Source organism: Lynx rufus, unplaced genomic scaffold (assembly GCF_022079265.1).
Source record: "Lynx rufus isolate CCGP_SWC_20201006 ecotype Redwood Valley unplaced genomic scaffold, mLynRuf1.p SCAF_3, whole genome shotgun sequence".
Classification (NCBI taxonomy): Eukaryota; Metazoa; Chordata; class Mammalia; order Carnivora; family Felidae; genus Lynx; species Lynx rufus.
In genome coordinates, this window is record NW_025814845.1 from 121,734,586 (window position 1) to 121,760,842 (window position 26,257).

Genomic DNA, 26,257 nt, shown 5'->3' on the forward strand with positions numbered 1-26,257 from the left:
CACTTACAAGGCCAACTCTCCATTGGATGTTAAGAGATCTCAAACTTAACATGTTCAAAATGGAACTCTTGACTTGCCCCCACATCCCTCTTCAGCCACCAAAATCTGTTCCTTTGCCATCTTCCCAAATCCAGTAAATGGCAACTCCATCCTTCCAGCCCCTCAGGCCAAACACCTTAGAATATCTTTAATTCTCCTTTCTCTTATAAGCATATCTAGTTTATAGGAAGCCCTATAGGCTCTGTGTTCAGAATATGTCCAAAATCCAATACCACTCCCAACTTTGAATTGCCTTTGACCTTAAACTCCTGTCTGGATTAAAGCTTCTTAATTGGCCTTCCTGTTTCTCACTGTTGTACCCTTCCATCCACCAACCCCAGGCTTTTATTAACACAGCAGCCATAGGGATCCTTTCAAAGTGGAAGCTGGATCTTGTCTACTCAAGATCTACTAGTGTACTCAAAACCTTCCAATGACTTCCACTCTCATCCTGAGTAAAATGTAGGTCCTTACAATGGCCAACAAGGTCTTACACAATATCACTCGCCCTTCTCCTACTCCTTGTACCATGTCTCCTATAGCTCTCTCCCTCACTCATTCTGTTTCTTGAATACTGGCCCCCTCCTCATCCTCCAACTTGCCAGGCACACAGTGTTGCCCCAGGCCCCACACCCTCACTGCTCCCTCCACTTGGAATCTCCTTCCCCTAAATACCCATGTGACTTGCTCCCTGTTTCCTTTAGGTCTTCGATCCAACACCCTCTTTCAGCCTAAAACCTTCCCATCTCCACCCTGGCACTCCTTATTTTCCTTCCTGGTTTTATTTTTCTGTATAACACTTAACCATCATCGGATATGTTCTATGCTTAAGTGTCTGTTTAATCCCACTAGAAAGGAAGCTAGATAAGGGCAAGAACTTTTTTGTACTTTGTTCACTGCTGCAGCCCATAGGACCTGGAACAGGACCCAACATATAGTAGGCACTAAAAAACACTTGGTGAGTGAATGAACGAATCAAGAAAATTGTGTTTCAAAAGCACCTTTTCATCGGCACCATTGCTTCCTGTTTTTGCACTCACTTCCAGTGTCGAGGGGTTTGTTTTTTTTTTTTTTCAATATATGAAATTTATTGTCAAATTGGCTTCCATACAACACCCAGTGCTCATCCCAAAAGGTGCCCTCCTCAATACCCATCACCCACCCTCCCCTCCCTCCCACCCCCCATCAACCCTCAGTTTGTTCTCAGTTTTTAAGAGTCTCTTATGCTTTGGCTCTCTCCCACTCTAACCTCTTTTTTTTTTTTTTTTCTTTTTTCCTTCCCCTCGAGGGGTTTGTTTTTCATTAATATTTAGAACGTCTGCTCTAGCAGTACTACAGTGCTTGCACCAGAGTAGACCAGTCGTAGCACACAGAGAACCAGTACATGGTGGGAACGTGCAGCAGGGACAGCTCTGAGAAATGTCGCTGCTACAGTATCGTTGCCATGCTCAGCTTCAGGAGTGATGACATTCCAAATGAGCTGGCTTTCTGAGGCCTTGGCCTCTTCTGAGCTGTGTCCAATTTTACGTCTCCTCCTGCCCCCAAGGGAGCTTGTCAAAAACCCACCTGGTACCCCATGGCTTTAAAAAGTGGGCAGCTAACTCTAACTTCTGGCTGGAGTTGTCTGGATGGGGCTGTAGATGGGGACAAGGAGGCTGTAGGTGTCCCCCTCGTTTTGCAGCTGCAGGCTCGTTTATTCCTCACTGTAAAGGAGCATGGAGCTGGCTGTCATTAAACACACACAAACCGGTTTATAGTGTCTGGCTCAATTAAGGGAACTTCTGGAAGAGACACAACCCAATAAATAATTGGAGAGATGCAACTCTGAAATGACAAATGTTATTCACAGGTCTCTGTTTGCAAGTGGAGATTGAGAGATATGAACTTCAAGTGAATGAGATCTCCTGGGTGAGCGTCTTCACTTCAAACAGGGTAAACAGCTGCTGTCCTGTGATGCACATTTTAGTACTGCTACAGGCAAACTTTCTAAATATGAATAATAATAATAGTAAAGACCAAACCCCTCGGCAACTGACAGCGAGTGTAGAGATAGCAGGAGGCACTGGGCCAGGGGCCGCTGTCAGCTCTCCTGGACGGGGCGAAGGCCTCCTCACAAAGGACAAGCTCCAGAACGCCACAGCGTGTTCCCCTCACCTCTCGTGGCGTTTCCCTCTCAGAAGCGTGGCGTGTATATGACTGCAGGTGCGTGATTTGGTTGTTAACAGGTACAATTAATCTCTTTAGAGCTACTTCCATGACTGGTGGTTTTTTTACTTGGAAATAAAGAAAACTGGGAATTATGAGTTTCCACTAACTTAATGCCACTAAGTCGACCTTCAAAGCATGTCAGGTAAGGTACGGAGTTTTCAGTGCCACTGCAGGCCCAGTCCAGCGGCAGTGCAGCTGGTGCAGGTAAACGATGGCTCCTCTTGCTCCCGCCCTGCCACTGAGACTGAACGAGCGGTGGACAGCTGACACACCATTCTCAGGTGTTTCTAGAATCCTGGGTGGCGTGATGGAAAGGACCTGGTCTTTGACATCAGAGACCTGGTTTTAAATCCTGATCATGCCCTCTGCCAGCTATATGATCTAACCCTACTCCCCTCAGTTTCCACATCTGCTGAAAAGGAGGTTAAAACAACTGTCTCAAAGGGAGCCCACCTCAAAGTTGGAGGTTTTAGTGAGGCAGGGCTTGTCAAGTACCTAGTACGGTCGTCTGGCATAGAGTCAGCACCACCCAAATGATTGTGATTAGGGTTTCGATTACGGTTAGAAAGAGCGCTATGAGATAGTATTGTGGAGCTCAGATTTAGTAGTTTACAGGACTGGGCAGGGAAGGGGCTTGCCACTGAAACACCCAGGGTGATATCAGAAGCATTCCTACAACTTTTGAGAATGGTAGCTACTGAGGATTGCCACAGGAACTGAAACTTCCTACCTAGGGTGTGGCCAAGACTCCACTGGCCTTCATCTGTCTACAGATTCTGGATAAGGGCTTGTGGTTCTCCTCTCCTCTCCCCCCTCCTCTCCTCTCCTCTCCCCTCTCCTCTCCTCTCCTCTCCTCTCCTCTCCTCTCCTCTCCTCTCCTCTCCTCTCCTCCCTCCCCTCCCCTCTCCTCCCCCCCTCCCCTCCCCTCCCCTCCTCTCCCCTCTTATTTTCTTTTTGAATCTTTCCATGGTATGAATTACACTGTAAGATTTTGGGGGGGAAATTCATATCTATTTCCTTTCATCAAGGGACTTCTATACGGACAACCTTCGAATACCAGGCATGCTGAAATTATTTTCAATATGCTTAAACTTTACTTTCAGCTTAAAGAAAGCAAGCCTCACTTCTGGAGGCTTCTGGAGTGAGCACGGGGGGTGTGGCTGCTGAGTGAAGGGTTTTCCTCTGCTCAGGCTGTGCCTTGTGAAATACTGGCATACTTCCACATCCAAAAGCTGCGCTTTGACCACATTCATACAAAGGGAACTCAAAAGGCCTTTGAAGTTCAGGCAAAAATATAGGTACAGATTGGAAAAACAGGAGCAAGTTTTCATCCTTCCTAGACATAACCACAATATCACACACTGGAGCCATGGAATGAGAAAGTGAGTGGCCTTGAGAAATCAGTGTCCAAGCCTACTGAGTTGTTTGTAAAATTTTATTTTCTTAGAGTACTTGGGAGTATGTCATGAGCATCTGTCCTAAGTATCTCCTTTTGGCTAATAATGAAATAAAAAGTATCTACAAGTGGGGCACATCATGGCTACACTAAAGTCAAAAACAAACACAAACAAAAAAACCCAAACAACCCAAACCAACCAAGCCAAGCTGACCCAAACTAGTTTCCATTACCATCAAAAAGCACTTACACAAAATTTGCCTGAATGCTCTACTATGTCAAACACTTCCCTAAAGGTCTGGGCAGGTGAGCCAGCATTCTGGAAACTGAGAGGTGATTCTCGATGCATGTATTATGATGCCTCTTAAACTTTCGTGTGCAAAATACTCTTTTTTGGTGTGTTTCAAAAATCGGGCTTCAGGGTCTTATTCTTAAAAATTCTGAATCAGATGAGGTGCAGTAATCTCTTTTTTTCTTCTTCTTCTTCTTCTTCTTCTTCTTCTTCTTCTTCTTCAAAGGAAGTGACTTGCTGTAATTTAGAGGGCCACCCTAAATGGCCCTAATTGTTGGCCTAATTGTTGAAATGTTGATCTTAAGGTATCCCTCTGAAGGGCTCAAGATTCTAAAGCTGAATACCTTTCAAAATCAGAGAATTATTGAATGCTAGAACTAGAAGGGCCCCAGAGATCATCTCGCCTAAACTGTTCATAGCTAGTAGCCCACAGGACTGGTACTAGAGCACAATACTCTCTGTAGAACTGTCGTTACAGCACAGTACAGCGGCTGAGGGCGAGACCTCGTGTAAGTTCTGGCTCTGCCCCCTGGGTCATGTGACTTGGGCAAGCTGCTGATCACTTAGGAACCTCACTTTCCTTATCCAGGATGATGGCGGGAGTGATGTGAGCTGGTGTGTGTAAAGGACTATTGGGAGGTGACCTCCACCAGGTTGGTCACACATAAGTTCCAGATTCTTTCTGGCAGATAATGTGTAGTGGCCACAGAAATAATTAAAAAAAAAATTTTTTTTAGATGTTTATTTATTATTGAGAGACAGAGAGAGACAGAGCATGAGCATGGGAGGGGCAGAGAGAAGGGGAGACACAGAATCCGAAGCAGGCTCCAGGCTCCAAGCTGTCAGCACAGAGCCTGACGCAGGGCCCGAACTCACAAACCGTGAGACCATGACCTGAGCCGAAGTCGGACGCTTAACCGACTGAGCCACCCAAGAATCATAAGAATGGGTGAAGATGAGCTAGGCCCCCACAAGCTTGCCAGCAGGTTTGAATGAAAGTAAGCTGCCACACATACAGGTGTTTTTAACTCAACACATATTCGTAGTCACACATAGAAACAGTTTATACAACCTATCCTGTCAACTCAAGGGCCTGGCTCTGACTTTTCAAGCGCTCTCACTAGCCCCTCTCAAAGCACACACGGCTACGTTCTAGCACAGGATTCCATGACCCTTCCAGTCAGCCTCAGGCAACCACACATCCTCCTAATAGTAGTGGGGCACAAAACCATGTAGGGATAAGCCTCCAGCACAGCCCGGAGGATTTCATATTCAAGCTACTGGGTTTGCTAGATTCTTTGAGGCAAGTAGGAAGTGTCTCTAAAGTTTTCAGGCAGTATACTTATTAGTCAGAGTGCATTTATAACATTTATCATGCAAAGTAACAAGTCAGTAATTTCATCAATACAAACCCATTTCAGAATTCATTATACTCATTAGCAAAATCTCTGGTTGACAGAGATACAGATCACAAAAGCATGTGCTATAGCTGCCTCTGCAGTATTTCCTTTCTGATAAAATAGTAGCCGAACACTCCGGTGAGAATTTTCCATTAGAGCAACTGGCTGTCCCTAGAGCTGAACTCTGAACTAACTAGTGCCTACATGATCCCACACTGGACACAAAAGTATTTTCAAGTAAATTACTTCATGTAATAAGCACATAGCACAGTGTTTGCCTATTAAGTACTCAAGTACTGTTAGCTGTTATTTTTATTCCCACTACTATTGAAAACATGATGAATAGAGACACAATTAAAAAGTAAATCCAAGAAAAGGTACAGAGACTCTGTAATATAAGTTGGATTAATAAAAATCTAAATGCAGGTGATCTTATATTACCATAAATCAAGAATTATTCTGAGTCTTCATTTAGCTCTGGTTTCCACATGGTATCAGAAATTTGGGTTAAAGTTCAACTGAAAAAAGACAGTGGACGCTGAAGCCTATATGGTAACTATTTGAGGAAGGGGATAAAATCTTACCAAGAAGGTATAAGGTAATAGTTTCCAGCCTTGGGTTATGACCCATTAATGAACTGCAAGTCAATGTAATGGGTTTTATCTACCACTTGGATAGAATATGGAATGCATAATATAAAATAAGAGTGAATGGGGTTTTGTAAAACTTTTTACACACAAGCAATGTGTACTCGATGACACTGTAAAATGTATCTCTAACTGTAGGTTGTTAATTTAACACGTTTGACAGTCTCTGGCATAGGAAACGAGGAGGAGGGGAAATGTGGGTAGCAGGGCACTGATCTCCAGGTGAACAGCTCCTGGCACATCATCAAGATTAATGGTACTTGAGGGTCAGGCTAAATAAGACAAAACAACAAAGAAGTTTTACTATTTCTCATTTCATACTTGCCGCCTAGAACCTGGGAACTTCTTAAATCTTTATTACCTAAGTCTAGATGTATTAGCAACGATTTTCAGACACCAAATTCAGAATCAAAAATTCAAAGCAAAACAATCCACAAACCTCTGAGAAACAGAAGCGTACCACTTTGAGCACTTACATTTCTTTCTTTATATGGATCAAAAAATGGTACAAAATGACAGACGCTCCCTCACTTTTCTTCAGTGCAGTAGCAAAATCTACTCTGTCTACAATTTCAGTGGCATCTTTAAGAATCCGTCAAATGCAGAGGTCCCCGAACTGCCTTTCCTTATGGAACTGTAACTCCAGTGGCAAACCACAGGACAGATACATATTTATGGCTACGACCCAGACACAAACTTCTATTTTCTGTCTCTTCTCTGGACTTCTCTTTCCACTTTATAGTTTATTGTCATACAGCACTGTGGCTCTTAGTTTGCAAGAAAAAGTGCAGACAGTGATGCCTCACGTGAAATGGAGAGGCTGGCTCATCAAGACTCACTTTAAATAGAATATAACCTTTTGTTACTATAGAAGGTAGAAGGAATGAATGCCAGTTTCTGACTGGGCTGCATGGAAATACATGCCTCTGGGAACAATTATAGATATTAAGTATTTAAAACTGTTTTATAACGAGCAATGTGATCAGAAGTGATTTTCTTCCTTAAGCAATTAATAAAATAATTCAAATTCACACCGAGAATGCACATTTACAATATTTGGAATCAGTATAGTACTTTTTGGTTTTCCAAGTGCTTTCGTATCTTATTATCCAATGGAGTTCTGGAAATCAGGAGGCTGGGCATCCAGTCTCTATTAGTTATATGATCTGGGGTTAAGTTTGTAAAAATTTTCCATGCTCTCATTTCTTTGTAGGCAAAATAATGTTACTGACCTGCTAATATTCAAGGTTTTCGGGTCATATGATTTAATGAGCTCAAAGCTTGCTTCCCAATTGTGGGGCAAGTTTTATTAAGATAATAGCCTCTGTTGGGGCGCCTGGGTGTCTCAGTCGGTTGAGCATCTGACCTCGGCTCAGGTCATGATCTTGTGGTCTGTGAGTTTGAACCCCACGTGGGGCTCTATGCTGACAGCTCAGAGCCTGGAACCTGCTTCGGTTCCTGTGTCTCCCTCTCTCTCTGCCCCTCCCCTGCTCACACTCTGTCTCGCTCTCTCTCTCAAAAATAAATAAACATTAAAAAAAAAAAAAAAGATAATAGTCTCTGTGTGCCAAATAGAATCACAGATAAGCTTTAGGGGAAAAGAATAGCAGAAGTGAAAACTTTTATATTTCAATCCCATTTCCTCTTGAGAAAATAATGCAGATGTTATTAAGTGATCTTTCCAGCCCAAGTTACGGGTAATCCTGTAGCATTCTCCAGTAGCTTCCAAGGAAAACTGAAAATAAGATCCATTGCAGACTTTGTTTCTCCTATGAAACTCTTTGGAGGGTGAAGGTATTTTTTAACCTCTTTTGGAAGAAGTAAAAGCCGTATTTCTTTTCCTGCAATAATGTAACATTATTTACACAACCGTTCGCGAGCTCTTTTCCCTTTCACACACAGCAGGGAAGCGGTTCTAGAACGGAAACAGTCACTGAGCACAGACTCACGGAAACTTAAGCCTGGGAGGAATGTCAGGTATCGTTTTGTCCATCTTCTCATTTTACAGATGAGGAAACTGAGGCCCGCAGCAGTTACATGATTTGTTCCAGCTTTTGGTGAGATCAATGGAACTGGAATTCAGGCTAGAATCAGGTATGTGTTCTCTCCACTCTGCAGAATCCCAGGTCTACCAAAAAGTTATATTCTTTGTGCTTAATGCATAGTTTCTTGTCACAATTCAGCTGTGCAACTGCAACCATAGGTTCATATAGTGAAGTCTAAACAGTGTGAGGGAATCCCTGCCTTGATTCGCCCTTGTCCATAGTGTCTATAAACAGTAAGACATATGGTGGGCTTTTAATAAGCATTCATCATGATTCTCTAAACTTTAAATAGCATTCTTCCACTTCAGAAATGCTTCTGGAAATAAATGACTGAGAATCTCACAACTGACTGTCAATAGTCAGTTGACATGCTATGGGAGTATGTGCTTTCATTTTGCTATTTAAAAACATTAAAAACTAATATAAACTTATATGAAGGGATCTCAAACCTCCTGAAACATTCTCTTTTGAGGTGTCTTGAGAATGTTTTTCACATGTATTGGAACTCTAGATAAGCAAAGTGATTTGAACACTCAAGAGAAAAAGATAAAATAAAATAGAAGTAAACTACTAATTCCACAGAGTATCTTGGATCGAATTTCTTTCTGATGAGATCTATTGACTGACTGTGCACTGAGCCGTTGTTAACCAGGGTGTATACCGTTCTTCAATCTCTGCTACGTAAAATACCTTGTCATTACCCTACAAATATCAACATCAAACTAGAGGAGAATTTGGGAGAGTTCACAGCTCTTAAGGCAACCCACTGCAAGGGATGCTGTCTTGACAAATATAAAATTACCTCCAACCCTGAGCTAAAACTATAGGAGAGCAGCATGCGAGCCCCGGAGTATTGTTTTAGATGAGGCACAGTGATAGCTCGGTGCTTCCTTCAGGCCTCCTCTTTCTTCCTGAACGAACTCCAGGGAATGGCATCATGTCAGGCTTTCCAGATGGATTATGTGAAGCCATAGCTCAATGTCATTTTCAATAGGAAGCCTCATAATTAAAGGTCAAATAGTCACTTCATCTGCAATCAATCAATAGAAAAAGTACTAATACGAAGAACTAATCAATCAATGGCAAATGCACTAATAAAAGCAATGAATCAAATTCAGCATCTGCGTAGATGCAAGTACACTGAAGAGATTGAGACAGGGCAAAAGCAAGAACAATAAAATAAATTGAAAGGGTATGTACAAGAGAATATTCAGAAGGCTCCTCAAGTGAGGGTTTTCATCTGTGGCTCATTAGTTACCTGGGTACCTCTTGGTCTACAATGATTTATTCCTAAATACAAATACTACATATAATAATGAATGGTATTTCATAAGCCTTACTGAATGTATTCTATTTGAGGTGTTAGATGTGTGTGCACATTTGTTGTGTGTGTGTAAAATCACTAGAAGAAATACTTTGGTAGTGATCTCACAAGGGACAGATATACTTTCTCAGTGCCAAAGAGATATATTATAATCTATTATATTTTATCTTTGTGTGAGAGGTGAGAGATAGTATAATTCTGAGTGATATGATGTGAAGTATGTTCCTCGCTTTCTGGAATGTGAATTTTTTCACACTTAGTGTGATGTTCTTCCACTTCCATGCAGAGAAGAAGCTCCCTTAGGATAATTACTATCATTGTCATGGCAGATCCTCTATACCAGTGATGTCAGGTCCCCAATAGAAGGGAACGTGCATTGCATCTTGTGAAAACGGATACGGTAAATTCATAGGCCATTCTAGTGATACTGAGCCAACACCCTTCGCTACAGGTAAAAACTAGGGTGTTGCTGGAACAAGGGCAATCCATGTCACCTCCCTGAGATAAGGGAAGTAGCAAAGAGGTAAATGCTGCCTAGGAGACTTCAGGAAGGCAGCCAGATATGATCAAGCCAGGACAGAATAGTCAGTCAAATTGCCTAATCTAAGAGCTAAGGGAACTGAAGCCTGGGCATGCCTCAGTGGAAGAGTGAGGATAAGTATTCAGGTCTCACAATTCCAAAAAAGCTTAAGGCCATCATGTTATGAAAGTAACTGAGGATTTAGACTACGTGGTTAGTTAGATACCAGCTTGTATCTTATTGTAGTATCTAAGGGTCTACTTCATGGGAGAGCACTGCAGAAACAAAGTGCATATGCAGACATTTTGTCCAAGTTAACCCAACCCTTTTTAGCAAAACAGCTACTTCTGATTAGTGTTCAGAATACCTGTTTGCCTGAAAATCAGGTTTCAGAAAGCATCAGGAACAGAAGAACATGGTGTTGAGATTAAGAAAAATAAAAAGACACACACACAAATATCCAATGGGTAGGTATTTTGCTCATCGAAAAGAAAAGAATACTGGTCAGGCTTCAGTAGGCTCTTTGGGTAGAGTTCTTTGCTCAATACAGCCAGCTCCAGCACAAAAGAACATCGTGGAGAGACAAAAAAATCCATTTTGGTTTTTCTGACCACAAAAACCCCAAGGAGTGTATGGGATTTACAAGCACACTGCAGAAATGCAGAGTGTATATATGGTGCAGCCACAGCTCAGCATCTCCTCTAATCCACTCTACCGGACATGGGCTCATTTGATCTCTGGCTCTGGACATCTGAGGCGTCTGGTGGCCCTGGCCTCTGGACTCCCTACCTACTTTTTAGGAGCCCTGGAACACTAGACATCACAGCACAATAACAGCGTGGGGAAAGAAGTGCAGGATGATTTCTCTGAAGTCAAAAATTAAACTACACCCATTACATGAAAATCTATAGGACCAGGGGTCGGGGGACTGGAACCGTGGAAATGGTAACACAGTCATAATTAATACAGTTGATAATAACAAACAATAACAGCTCCTGCTTGAAAGAGTGTCTGCTGTGTGCCAGGCAGCACACCCGGCTCTGTAGGTGGGCTGTAGAATTTCCTCCATAGTGATCTACATACACTGCAATTATGGCACATTCTGCCATGTACTGACTATGGATTATGTACAAGTACTGTGCCAGCTACTTAACAAACTTTATCTTTAATCTTAATAATAAACTTCATAAACGTGAGTATGATTCTGCCCCATTTTACAGATGAGAAAGCAAAGGTTCAGGGAAGTTAAGGGATTTGTCCAGTCACAAAGTCAGGATTGGAACGTGACTTCCAAAGTGCTTTCAATTTCAACTCGATAATATTATGAAGAAAACCTAACAGAAATACTGCAACGTATAGACATTAGATACAGTAACCCTTGAACAACATGAGTTTGAACTACAAGAGTCCACTTACATGTGTATTTTTTTTCCAATAAATATGGTATAGTACTGTAAATGTATTTTTCGTTATGATTTTCTCAATAACATTTTCTTTTCTCTAGCTCATTTTATTACAGTATATAATACATATAACATACAAAATACTATGTTAATTGACCGCGTTATTGGTAAGGCCTCTTGTTAACAGTAGGCTATTGGTAGTTAAGTTTTGGGGGAGTCAAAAGTTATACATAGATTTTTGACTGTGCAGGGGGTTGGTGCCCCTAAGGCCCCCTTTCCCTGCATTGTTCAAGAGTTAACTGTATATCACTTCTTCAAATAAGCTGAAGCCCTAGATAGCAACTGTTCCTTAGTTTGTCCAATTTTGAAGTCATTTTCCAAACTTGGCAAGACTGACAATAGATTCTATCAAACAAACGTGCATGGGGTTAGTAACAACATTATGGAATGTCTTTGTTTTCTAACTTACAGACTGAACCTTTTTAACATGAGCATACAGAGAATTGTCATGCTTTTTCACTCTTTTAAGTGACTCTTTTAAGTGAGTCACATGCCAAAATATAAAGAAATTTTTAATACGACTTTTTACCACAATGTGCCTACTACCTCAAGGAGTTTGTGAATGAAGCTGTCAGTAAAGTTCCTGGTTACTTTATGACTTTTAATGACTAAAAACATGGATTCAGTTGCCCAGACAGATTATTGGGAGAATGCCAATACACTGGAGAAAGCATAGTAGAAAACAGCATTTTTCTTCTTGATCTACTTTTGTCTATTAAATAAATACTATTTCACTTCAGGCACTAATCAGATTGGGTTAATGATAACCACATTGTGTTTCTTCATGGAAGTAACATTCTGAAATGGACTTTAAACTAATGTCAATACCAGATTAGGGTAAGAATATTTCTACCTTCCTCCAGTCTTCCAAAAAAGTAAGTTAACTTTTCCAGGGGCAACTCTAGAGCTTTCCAAAGCTAAGTTTTTGCCCATTCCTTTTCAGAAGAAAGTCTTCTCCTTCCCCCATTCCTACTACCTCCTTCCCCGGCTTTTAATGTTAACACACTACTTTGAAAACCTTTTATGAGAATCAAAAACATAATTACAAATTAAGTCCCACACTATTAAATTTAGGCCTTCAAAAATTGGTCCAACCAAATAATGGTATTTCAGAGCAATGACCCGTCCTCATCTCGCTATTGTTCTTTATTTAACACAGTGTATAATACTCCATTCCAGTTAATTTGAAGAAATGCTTAAATGTTAAAATCGTAAGATGTAACTGAGGGTAATATTGGTTAAAAAGTTGGTTTTCGACTCTGTGAATCACTTACCCAGTGTGAGGGATTTGTGTGTAGAACAGAAAATGATAGCCACAGTGTCTGCTGGTGTGAAACCCGAATTATTCCTAGGGGCAAAAAGAGTATTTTACAAATACGTGCGTAAAAAGCCTACTTAAACACATCCTAAATCAGATGTAGTACCTACCTTCATGTTAACATCTTTTGATCAGTCCTGGTGACAGAAGTGATTCTATCCCCAAATGTACAGACGTGTCTGAATTTGTTTTTAGCGAATCATTCCTGAGTCATTTGCCCATGAAAAAAAGGTCTTAAAACTATGTGGGGGACACCACCTCTCCCAGCTCCCCCATGATTCTCTCCCCATCCCTCATGCCTATCCTCTGGCAACCCCAAACTGTTCAAATTTTTTTTCATTTCAAATGTTCTGTATGTAGAATGATATGGTACATAACGTTTTGGGACTGGCTTTTTTCACTCAGCATAATTCCCTAGACATTCATGCAAGTTGTTGTGTGTATCAAGAGTTTGTTCCTGGGGCGCCTGGGTGGTTCGGTCGGTTAAGCATCCGACTTTGGCTCAGGTCATGATCTCGCGGTCCGGGAGTTTGAGCCCCACGTCAGGCACTGTGCTGACAGCTCAGAGCCTGGAGCCTGCTTCGAATTCTGTGTCTCCCTCTCTCTGTGCCACTCCTCCACTAGCGCTCTGTCTCTCTCTCTGTCTCTGTCTCTGTCTCTCAAAAATAAATAAACATTTAAAAAAAAGTTTGTTCCTTTTATTGCTAACTAGTGTCCCATGATATGTATGTAGCCTAATTTGTTTAACCATTCACCTATGGAAGGACAGCTGGACTGTATCTAGTTATTGGTTATTAGAAATAGAGTTGCTCTACAAAAATATGTGGTGGAGGTCTCCAAAGATCACATACATAGTCAGGCTGTGGCGCAGGGCTTTGTGAAAATCATGCAGCAGGGAACTCCTTTAGCAAAGTTACGAGGCTATCACTTGACAGTAATTCCAGCGGCTCGAAAGCATTAATGTGTCTCCGTAACTGCTTCCCTCAAGAAGGAGCATACCTTTCTGGCAGCAAACATAAACTTTTGATGAATACATGCTATGAACAAAAATGAAACATCATATGTTTTAGCAAAAATAGTAACTTTTCATTCCTTGAGCAGTGACTGTGTATCAGATACTCCTCTAAGGTGTGCACATTTGAAGACAGCTACCCCATAAGGTAGGCGACACAATATCCCACATACAGATGAGAAGACTGAGGCACCCAGGAGGTGTGTTGCTTACCCAGGACCCTAGAGCTAGTAAGTGACATGGCCAGGATTTAAATCAAGTCTGGCTTCTGTGCCTATGCTCTTAACGGCCGTGTTCTACTATTGGTATGTGACAGGTCAAGCATTTAAAAATAAATCTCACTTAGCCAAAATCCATTTAATGTTATGGAGGACAGTACTGGTGAATATCAATTTTCAGATTTTCCATTTTAGAATATAAAGATTTAGAGAACCAGATGCTAAAAGAAATGTTATTTTACTAATATTATTATATTATTATTATTATCACTATGCTTGATATGTTAGAAACTACTTCTTCCTGCAGAATCATCAGGATTTGAGGTACAGTAAGTCTATTCATTCCCTGCCCTGAACTGAGACAAATGGAATGAGTTAGCAAATGGAAAATGCTCCAGAACCTGACTCTGTGTGTACAGTTGCAGATCTAACAGTCTATCCAATTTTTAAGGATCTCTAAAGAAAGCAATCTCACCCCTTTCCTTAGTAACCTCATCCTCGCATATAACTTTCGTTGGGAGAAAAATCCTCTCTAAATCCATCTATGTATCCTGATTTCTTTGTTATATACTCACTGGAGGGGAGAAGGGCCTTCTCTTCCTCGTCCCCTGGGCACAGGTTAAGAGAATGTGGAAATGGGCCTTTGGTTTTCTCCCCTCTGAAAGCCATGCGTGCTCACGCTTCCTAACTAACTAGTCTTACCTCCAGTTCTTTTTGGATAACAACTTCCCAAACTGACTTTTTGGCGTCTCACCTCAGTGGAGGATTCTCCACAGATGTGTATCACTTGAGTATAATAAGATGACCTTACTGTTTCCACATTTTATTTTAATATTTATATTGTGATAACACTTTTATTTTTAAACATTGAACTATATGACTGACATATTCCTTGATTCCTTTGTTCATCATGTAGGCCTAATGTGAAAGCAGCTGTGTAAGGTTCTGTCAATGCATGGAGGAAAGGAGCACAGATATGCATATGCATATGTATACATATTTAAATTTTTTAAATGTTTATTTTTGAAAGAGAGAGAGAGAGAGAATGGGGAAGGGGCAGAGAGAGAGGGAGACAGGCTCTAGGCCCTGAGCTGAGCTGTCAGGACAGAGCCCGATGCAGGGCTCGAACCCACAAACTGTGAGATTATGACCTGAGCTGAAGTTGGATGCTTAACTGACTGAGCCATCCAGGCACCCCTGTATATGTATATTTTAAAGTTTATTTATTTTGAGACAGAGAGAGATATAGGAAGGTCAGAGAGACAGAACCCCAAGCAGGCTCTGCACTGCCAGCGCAGAGCCCAATGCAGGGCTCAAACTCACGAACCGTGAGATCATGACATGAGCTGAAACAAAGGGTCAGATGCTTAACAGACTGATCCACCCAAGTGCCTCTATCTATCTATCTATCTATCTTTTTTTTTAAGAGAGGGGGATTGAGAAAGAGAAAAAGAGGGGGTGGGAGGATTATGGCACCAAAAAAAGATCATCTCAAGCTTGGCAGGGAATGGGGGATAATGATGGAGCACACAGAGAACCTTCTTGAAGGAAATTACAATTGAGCTGGGCTTTAAAGGTCAGGTTTAGATACATGGCAGTGTGTATTTTAGGTAAGGGATAGTGAAACTGAAATCTGGGAGTCCAGGGGGCAGCTGGCAAAGAGCAGTCTTTAGGCTGACTTGTATGAAGGGACGATGGCTGTGACCATGAGTGTGGACTTGACAAGACAGGCTAAGGAGATGGGAGGAGTAACCACTCAGTGTGGTATAAGACTGGCAATGATGAGGCTGGGCAGGAAGCAGAAGGCTGTAAGGGCCTGAAGAATCACCGTGACTGCAGAGATGGTGGTAAGAGACATGAAGACAGAAATAAAAGAACTTGTCAAATGTTGACTTCTGTGAAGTATTTCCTCCCGGCAGCTTAAAAGCACACACTTTGGGGGCAGACGCACTTGAATTTCAATCCAGACCACCCTTTTCCTTATATATAAAATAGGGATAATACTGCCAGCTCCTGAGGGGAGGATAAATACCAATGTTCGTTAAGAATTTGGCACATCACAAGTGTTTAACACATGCTGGCTGATATTTTTTTAAGGTTTTCATTTATTTTTTTTTTAATTTTTTTTTCAACGTTTATTTATTTTTGGGACAGAGAGAGACAGAGCATGAACGGGGGAGGGGCAGAGAGAGAGGGAGACACAGAATCGGAAACAGGCTCCAGGCTCTGAGCCATGAGCCCAGAGCCTGACGCCGGGCTCGAACTCACGGACCGCGAGATCGTGACCTGGCTGAAGTCAGACGCTTAACCGACTGCGCCACCCAGGCGCCCCAGTTTTCATTTATTTTTGAGAGACAGAGAGAAAGAGAGGGAGAGAGAGAGAGAGTGCGTGCGCGTGCACATGAGTGGGGGAGGGGCAAAGAGAGAGAGGGAGACATAGACTCCGAAGCAGGCTCCAGGCTCTGAGCTGTCAGCACAGAGCCTGACGCGGGGCTCGAACTCATGAACTATGAGATCATGACCTGAGCCAAAGTCGGACACTTAACCGACTGAGCCACCCAGGCACCCCTGCTAGCTGATATTTTTATTGTTACTGTTGCTTTGAGAGAGGAGGAGGAATGAAAGAGAAATGATAAGCTTTGAGCACATAGGACTAAGAGGAACACGAGGCGGCTCAACGGGGTCTGGGGAGGAGGCCAAGGAGTTGAGTGAACAGAATTTGCATTAGTGACAGGGCACCATGTTTTCAAGAAATCTGGGGAAGAGAAGGAAAAGGTCATGGGAATTTCAACATGACCATGCAGAGAGAGGGATGACGCAGTGGGTAGAAACAACTGATGAAACCAGGTCTCCAGAGAGGCCTAAGAGGACCAGGCTGTGGGGCTAGCCTGAGAGGGGCTATTTCCCAGCCCATGAACTGGACACTAAAGAAGACAAGCTGAGCAGGAAATATGGAAAAATTTCTTGTAGAGAATGGGAAAGTGGAGGCAATTTATGTCAGAGATTTCATGTTCTTTGTAAATAAAGCAGGAGGCACTTTGCTCATCCAGAGAGTCTGAGCTAATACTGAAGCCTGGGAACCTAAGAAGTTAGAAAAACTTGAAATGGGCAGACTGAGGAGTATGAAATATAGTCAGTTCACAACGAATAGAAACTTTCCACAGGAACGACTGCCCACCTGTGCTTGCGGAACATGTGACACAACAAACCACCTAGTTTGGGGCTGTTCTCCGGCAACGCTTATGGTGTTGGTCACGCTACAAAGGCCTTTTTGGTCTGTTGCTGCCTTTGTTGCCAATCCATTGCTGCTGCATGTGGACTATGCAGTTTGGTTCTTTCCAGGAGAGTCCGGCAATATACTTCTCCTTTAGTGAACTTGGTTCTGCTTCATATCATGCTCTTTTCCAGGCTATCGCACGTTCCCAGTGTGTCAAATCTCTCTGGCCAAGAAGGCTCCGATTTAACCTGGCGTTGGCCGACATTCGTCAGAGCAACACTTACGGCGTGGCGAGACCTGCTTACTTGTCCTGCTCCGGGTAAGGTGGCTGAAGCCAGGCCCGCACGGGGAGGTTTCCGGCCTGATGGGAGGTGGAACGCCGCCCTGTCATTCTACGGACACAGGGTGGGTTAGCGGGGAGGGGGGTGTCAGCACATAAAAGTGCATCATTTAAGGGTGAAAACCAATATTCTCCCTAAATACTCTCTCTGGAAAGAAACTTGCTCCACGTCACGGGTCTTGGGGAAAGCCGACAGAGCAGGTGCTCACTGAAGCCTCCATTCGTGACGAGGAAGACGATGGTGCCCATAAATCACCACAGCAGGCAGCACGGAGTGTTTTCCAGAGCATGTTACTCCCAGTATTTCCGTCTTCTCAGAACAGTCTTATAAGGTAGAGGGTGTTATCATCGGCTGCTTTTCCCGAAAAGGGAATCTGAAGCACAAAGAGGTAACTAACTTCTCTAGAGTCATACACACCTAGCAAGTAGGCTGCTCCGAATCAGAGACAAGTTCGCTTTCCGCAAAGAAAATTAAAGAAACGAAAACAAAACCCACCACAGAACTTGGTGGATGAGGGCAGCTATCTTGGTCAGTGACCTTCCTTCAGCCACGTCCTGTCAAGGGGCAACTTCATGGCAGAAGACGCCACCCAGAAAAATGAAGCACCTTTAAATAAATGTGCATTATGTTTAAGTGGCAACGACTACAATTATTTTCGGTGATTAACATCTCTATTGTGTCCGCTCACACTCTTGAAAGGAATCCCATTACTATTTATTTTCTAACTCTACCTTCTCTCTTTTTAATATTGATTTTCTTTTTATCCCGTTTTTATAATTCTTTTGATCACTTCGGCTTCCCTTGAGCTGTTTATTTCCTTTTCTTCCCAATTGGTCTTTTTATTCTCTCTTACAGAGCTTTCAATCAGTGTTTTCCACATAATATTTATCTTGCCTTTCTCTGCAGTACTCACAAAGGAGAACATGTCAGAAGGTTTTACTAGTAGAATCGCAGAATGTGGAGCAGAAAAGGTCCTCTGAGGGAGTTCCATGTAAGCCCACTGTGTTTTAGAGGAGGAAACTTCCATGTGAAATACTTTCCTTTGTTAACCTCTGTACTTGTGTTTTATCTTAACTTAATTTTAGGAGAAGACCTCATCTGTCATTAGCTGTGTGCCACTAAACAAGTTACCCAGAGCTCTGTGGCTTAGTGCCTCACGTGTGAAATGGTAAGACTTACTGTTAATACTAATACTTGTCTTCCTTCCCCCCGTCCCTAGCTCCTTCCTACTATACGCTCCGTCCCTACCTCCGTCCCTCCATCCCTCCGTCCTGGCTACAATGAGAGGCCGTTTGAGACATCCAATTAAAAATGTACTGATAAGGGTGAAAACACCTATACAAATATTCAAATATTTGCTTCTTTTTCCCCCCTTTCTTTATGGCTTCTTTTGTCACTCTAGTGATACTCTGGGTTTCTGTTACTCTAGTTATCAGCTTTCCAAACTGTCTTTTACATATTTTTTTAAAGGCTCATAATTACTGCTTTCTTTTTCCAACCTTTTCAACATTTTTTTAAATACTGTGACAGCTTCCCAAAGTTGCAGAAAGCTTAGGGTACTATGGACAGCTGCTATTGGTGTGATGAATCGGCTCTCATTCCCCAGCATCTGTGACAGTGTAATGCCAAAGAGAATGTGTTACAAAGCTAGAAATGCTAATTTCTTCTCTTCCATCGTTAGTTTTTGAAACAGTATAGATAAATTAGTTTGGTACAATAAATATTCGACAGTTGCTAACATTCATTGAACACTTACTGTATGCTAGGAATTAGGATGAGGACTTCGTGAGTGCATTATCCAATTCACCAAATGACCCTACGAGGTAGGCACTAATACTATCTCCATTTATAAATGAGGAATGACAGAAATCACAGAGTTATTAAACAGGATTGAAACTCATGTCTGTCTGACTCCAGAATTGGAATTTTTAACCCTGACATTATTTTGTGGACAGATAAATAAGAACACAGCATAGTAACTCTCAAATGTTCTTTTATTTTATTTTATTTATTTATTTTTCTCAAATGTTATTTTAAATACTCAAAGTAGAAGTGTACTTTCCAGACACTAGAATGGTTAACACGTCAGGTCAGTAAATCTAAGAAATGTTAACCAGGTGGGAGGAGTGTTGTAAGAAAGTTGAATTTTCCAGGCTGGGTGTCTCCTGGTTTATGCTAACCTTACGTCATCAGGGGTCAGTAGCATGCAGTATACAAAAAAAGACAGACCAGGAGGGTGCCTGGGTGGCTCAGGTGGTGAAATGTCCCACTCTTGTTCTGGGCTCAGGTCATGATCTCACGGTTAGTGTGATCGAGCTCCGCATTGAGCTCTGCGCTGACAGTGCGGAGCCTGCTTTGAATTCTCTCTCTCCCTCTCTCTCTCTGCTCCTCCCCCCCCCCCACTCTCTCTCTCAAAATAAATAAATACACTTAAGAGAAAAAAAAGACAGACTGATGTCCATGTTGAGATTTTTGTCTCTTGATATCTGGTTTTAGATTTAGTAAGTTGGTAAGAAATAGATGAAAAAGAAACCACAGGCTACTTTTACTAATTTTAAGTAGAAACGAATAAAAAGGAGGAAGAGAAAATGAAACTCAATAGAGTATAAACTGGTGGGCCTGAGTTTAAGCCCCTGGTGTCTTTGACTAATTTGTTTGTATGAGTGAACTGGAAGAATCCAGCTAAATACCATCTACCAATTCCCTAACCAAAGCAAGCACTTATGAATTTTAAAAGTGACTTAAGTAGTTTAGTGCAGTGGAAAAAGTATGGACAAATGTCCAATGGCAATAGATTTCAATTCTACATGTACTATTTGCCATCTTTTATTAAACTACTAAAATCTTGGAGCGCCTGGGTGGCTCAGTTGGTTAAGCATCCGACTCTTGATCTTGGCTCAGGTCATGATCTCATGGTTTTTGAGATTGAGCCCCGCGTCACACTCTGTGCTGACAGTGCGGAGCCTGCTTGGGATTCTCTCTCTTTCCCTCTCTCTGCCCTTCCTCCGCTTGTGCTCTCTCCCTATCAAAATAAATAAACTTTGAAAAAGGAAGAAAAAAGCTACTAAAATCTGATTTTAGGCAAGTTATTAAACTAAACTACCCTTATGTATGGGGCCTCATCAGCAAAATATCAATAAAAACGTATAGTATCATAGTCTTTGCTGTCAGACTTACATGAAAAAACATATGCATTGTCCCTAGCACAGTGCCTGGCACAGAGCAGGGCTCAATAACCATTGGTATCTTTCATTCCTCCAATAAAATCCTTAGGCACAATGAAGTCTCCTATAGTGAAGGGGAAAAAAAAAAGTAAAAACCATCTTCTAAATTTTGTTCAATTGAAAATGCCCCAAATTCTAATGGAATGCTTTGGGGGTATATAATCATTTTACTGAGGAGCAGGATTATAGCCACTCCCTATTCTGCTGTTTATCAAAGAATGTGCATTCTGACAGTGGGTCAGGCAGTTTCAAAATGCAACAGAACTTCATTGAAGGCAGAAAGGGTCTTAAAACCCCAAGGCCTTATGAAAATCCAGTCTCCTCCATACTGAAAATTCTCAGTTTTAATTCAACCACTTGTCACACCATTCCCAGCCCCACTCCTCCTTCAGCAATTCCTGTAGTGGCTACTCTGTGCTTTGCAAGATGTTTTCAGTCACTGACAGGATATATGCATCCTCCCCAGTCTGGTGGGATAGAATGAATAAGTGCATCTGATTATTACTTTTGCCACAAGGATCAGGAAACAAACAGCTGGGGAAAGGCAAACATCTTTTCTAGGATGACATAACAAATCATTTACAAAAGAACTTTAAAACAGCTCCTACTCCTAGACTTACCCAATTAAGTCCCATTTTCTCGGTGCCTTAATGGCTCCAGGCTTTACTCTTACTTTATAAATCACAACCACAAGCTAGGGAAAATGGTTCAAATTACACCAATCAATAAATTTTTATTGACTGTTTACAATCAGCCAGCCTCGTGCTGTACCAAGTGCTGTAAGAGCCAAGTGCCTAATGTGAAGCCTGAACCCTCCACGGCTCTGACACTGTTTCAGGCCTCAAAGACAACCCTTTTCCTCATGGCAACTTACTGCCATCACCTGGCAGTCTGGCCTAAGTCTGACCCTCTAGTTACTATTATTACTTAATCTTTTTTTTTTTTTTTTTTAGTTTATTTACTTATTTTGAGAGAGAGAGAGAGAGAGAGAGAGAGAGAGAGAGAGAGAAAGTGCGAGCAGGATAGGGGCAGAGAGAGAGGGAGAGAGCCCCAAGCAGGCTGCACATTGTCAGTGCAGAGCCTAACAAGGGGCTCAATCCCACAAACTGTGAGATCATGACCTGAGCTGAAATCAAGAGTTGGACACTTAACTGACTGAGCCACCCAAGTGCTCCTATTTTTCAGTCTTTTTCTACTCCCATTGCCCACCATGTGTGTGTGTGTGTGTGTGTGTGTGTGTGTGTGTCCACATTTGCATTATTGTTTTTTTCCCCACCAAGAACCCCCTCTCTGCATCTTGGTTTGCTGAATACTTAGCCATTCTTTATAACTCATGTCAAATCCCATCTCTTCCATGAAGCCTTCCTCCACCACTCTCTTTGGAAGTGCCTTCTTGAAGTGACTTCAGGATGGCTCACTGTCCATCCACTAAGAGTATGTATATCTAGTCTGCAAACTCATGCAAGATCAGAATCATCTCTTCTTTGTGGTATTCACTATGGTAACTTTCTCATACCGAGGGCTTAAGTAATGTCTGTTGAATATACAATACTAGTGTAAGAAGCTACATTAGAGGTGAGCCTTTAAGAACAAGAAAGATGGGCCAGGACACAGAGACCAATTTAATGAGGATAGCCTAAGCAAGGGACAGAAATGAGAATGCTTGAGGTTCCTCTAAGAAACAGCAAAGATTTTACCACAACCTGAAGCTTATACAGCATGAATGTTGGTAGTGGTTCACTTAGCTCCCCAAAATGAACTTCATTCTATAGGCACTGGAATCATCAAAGATCTCCGATAAGAGCTATCCTCAGAACTCTGAGTTACTAGAAACAGTACGAAATGCATAAGACAAGTTCACTTTAGAAATGAAGATATCTATAAGACATCCACTGCAATAGTCTAGGGAGAAAAGAGGCAACAAGAGCCTGAATTAGGGAAGTGGCTCTAGGAGCACAAACAATATTACACAGGTAGGATCAAGACATTTAAAAAATAAGGATGCAAAAGATTCCAGTCTGAGAGACTCTGTGGATGGTGATCCCATTAAAAATGAACAAATGAGGGGTGCCTGGGTGGCTCAGTTGGTTAAGCGTCCGACTTCAGCTCAGGTCACGATCTTACAGTCTGTGAGTTCGAGCCCCGCGTCGGGCTCTGTGCTGACAGCTCAGAGCCTGGAGCCTGCTTCAGATTCTGTGTCTCCCTCTCTCTCTGCCCCTTCCCCACTCATGCTCTGTCTCTCTGTCTCAAAAATAAAAAACATTAAAAAAAATTTAAAAAAAAATGAACAAATGAGAGAGAAAGAGGAAGTACTGGGGGGAAAAATTCATTCCATTTAGAATAGCTTGACACTGAGGTCTTGTTAAGACAGGTGAAAATATCTAAACGGTGAGTGATAAATAGTGCTGGAACTGAGGAAAAACATCCAAATGGGAGGTCCTGCCTTGAAAACCATCATCAGGAGGCTGACAGCTCGAGCCAGCAGAATGGAGGAGGCTGCCTAAGCACGTGACGTGAATAGATGATACAAGGGCTACCGACAAGCTCTTCGGGAAGGTCTACAACCTGAGGGTGGCAGGAGCAAGCCAGAATGTCCAGGAGGTAGGAGAAAAGCCAGAGCAGCAGAGCGGCATAGAAGCCAAGTAAATAGCACGATTTGTCACTTAGAAAACCAACAACCACCAGAGATATTGTATCACTTACCTTGTTGAAAAGAGGAAGGTTAAAAGCATAAAACTCAGCTGAATAGAAAATACTGAAGAAGAAAAAAAACAAAAAAGATTGAATCTAAATTAGGGCTATAAAAATATCTGTAGCTTATTTACTCGTCTGCTTAGTTTTATCTGAAACTTATGGAAGCTCAACTAGAAAGACAAACATACATTGCTAAACTGATAGAATCATTTAGGTTAGTGGGACTCAACCTGCTCTTCCTGAAGGAACGTATCCACAGATATAAATTATGATGTCTACTACTCTGCAAATCTGAAACCCTCTTTAAGACATGCTGATTTAATTTGTTCAATTTAGAAAGTGCTGGTTTTTGCTACGAGTATTTATAGGAAACGGCATAGCTGCAGTAGTGTATGATATATATTTTGGAATAACTTGTATTGATCTTAATGACAAACAATTCTTAGGTATTATAATTACAAAAGTTGTCTTTGGTATTACAGGATAAACAGAACAAAAGGTTGATTTTTGATCCTGGCAGTTACTTGCGTTTCATAGTCTGCTGCTTCTGAAAATGACATGATATTACCTTGGGTATATATTTGAATAGAAAAGATGCTATAATATTCACATTTTAACTGATACAGCCAATTATTATACTTAGAAAATAATAGGATCAGATATTATACATCCTACTTGTAACCCACAATGAAGGGCAAGACTAGCTTAAAGTTATAGTAAAATAAATTGGCACAAGAGTGCTCCATCTAACATTTGAATTTGACAGATATTGTGGCTTCTTTCATCTGGCATCAACTACTCTAAATCAGACACAAAAAACAAAGGGCATTAAATCATAATCATAAATATATAACTGATGTCTTGTTAAAGAACAGATACCTATGATAAAGCCGCTGAGCATATATAATACGAAGCTCAGTATTCCTTGCTAATCAAATTAACACAGATCACTACACTCTGCTTCTGAGGAGAATGAGGGGTTGGCAGGGATATTCCGGCTTCCAACTTACTTATGAACAGTACGAGAAGAAGGCTGAATTTATCCAGGTCAATATTTGGGTTAGAGAATGTGTCACAGAAGGTTGTGTAGATGATCGTGAGAAGCACGCAGCTGCTGACAGCACCAAAAGGCGGCTTCTTTCTTTCGAGCCAATCCTTGATGTACCTTCGGACGATCTGAAACATAGAGATCAACAGGTTGCCTCTTTTCGAAGACGTAGAGAGTTGAACTGGGCATCACAAAGTGATTCTGACAGCAGAAAGACATAAAGGAAAGAGAGTAATTTGGATGATGGCCACAGTGGATTTCAAAGCTTCCCTGCCACATCACCCTTCTTCTGGGGGATTTAACATTTGTAGTGCGACTACCACTGGTGTCCATAATGAGAGTGTATTTTCAACTGCATTCAAATCCATCCTTAATCATGCCAAATGCTCTTTGCTAGCTGTCACTGAGACATGCCCATTAAGCCTCCCCAAAGTTTATCTCCTCTGCTGATCCTAATGGATGTGTGTAATTATCACAGTCCCCTTGGCCTCAACAGACAATTCCAAGTGCAACTTTGGGAATCTTAAAAATCTGACATCTTCAAGAATTTCAAGACAGTAGATAATCGAAAGTGATCCATGGAACATATTAATATTTAAAATGCAAGCAATGCACCAGAAGTTTTTAATTAAATTATAACTCATGCTTGAAAAGCAAAAGTGCATGTGTTGTGGGAGTTTAAATAATTCAAACTCCGAATATCTAGAGTTTTTGTGAATCCAAAGACAAATGCCATTTGCATGCTTTTAGAATTCCAGAACTAACACTTAAAAATGAATAAACCTGTCCTAAGTTTCCTACAAAAGTTACACAGCAATCCTCTCTTACTTAAAAATCAAATCAGAGATTTAAAATCAGGACAGGCTGAATATTGCCTGGATATGAAACTGAATAACATTTGCCTGGGTATAAAAGTGAACCACTCTATTTAAAATCGTACACTTTTGAAAAAAGCTGAACAAACCCTGTAAGAAGGACTATAGTTGAGACATATTAAGTTTCGAGTCACTCGTTATCCTGCATAATTGAACATGAGATTTCACAACAGGCTGAATTACCATGATCCATTAGCAATAATGAGGTCAGGGAACTTCTCCTGACAATGCTGATGGGGTTCTGTCATCTTCTACTCTGTGACTAAAAAGGTTTAATTCGCAATGGAGCATACCTTCACGGATACTCAAGAACAGAGTAAACTACTCTCAAGAGAACCTTTTGACAAATGGCTATTAGATCAACTTCATCCATTCTCAAGGACTCTGTAAGTGAAATACCAGTATTAATAAAGGGAGACCAGTTGGAATCAAGTACAGGTACAAAACCTCGATGGTTGGGTGGGGTGGGAATGAAAGAGAAACTCTTTTATATGTATGTAGATAAATCGTGGTTAAATATTTTAAAAAACAGATCTTTAATTAAAATAATAGCTGGATTTATTTTAAAAAATTATGTTTTTTTCTTTTTGTAGATGTGATCCCAAACCACAGTGATTGATCTGGTGTTCATTTCTTTCTATGAAGTTAACATGTAGTACAGTATAGGGATGCCTGACCGGCTCAGTTGGTAGAACATGTGTCTCTTGATTTGGGGGTTGTGAGTTCAAACCCCATATTGGGCATAGAGACTACTTTTAAAACATGTAGTAAGGTATACAGAAGTAAGAGCAGTTTTGTCACAGAGTGTTATGACTGATGCATTAGAACACAAATTTTGGAAAATAGTGCTTGAGCTCCCCAGATGGCCCCATGTTCAGATATGTCCCCATGTAGGTGGTTGCTTATTAAAAGACTACAGAGATTTCATCTAAAAGGTCATTTTATAATCTGTTGTGTTTGGTAGCATAAATCTAGT

At 41.4% G+C, this 26,257-nt stretch overlaps 1 protein-coding gene across 1 annotated transcript in view; it reads right to left on the reverse strand.

Moving 5' to 3' along the window:
* The window catches only part of SLC10A7 (solute carrier family 10 member 7), a 254,752-nt gene that overhangs the window by 18,224 nt on the left and 210,271 nt on the right, over window positions 1–26,257 (reverse strand). Inside the window, exons 8-10 of the mRNA XM_047091249.1 lie at window positions 24,369–24,534; window positions 23,368–23,419; window positions 12,609–12,682 (exon numbers count right to left, since the gene is read on the reverse strand). Of these exons, the coding sequence (XP_046947205.1) occupies window positions 12,609–12,682; window positions 23,368–23,419; window positions 24,369–24,534 (292 nt within the window). The remainder of the gene's footprint in view (window positions 1–12,608; window positions 12,683–23,367; window positions 23,420–24,368; window positions 24,535–26,257) is intronic.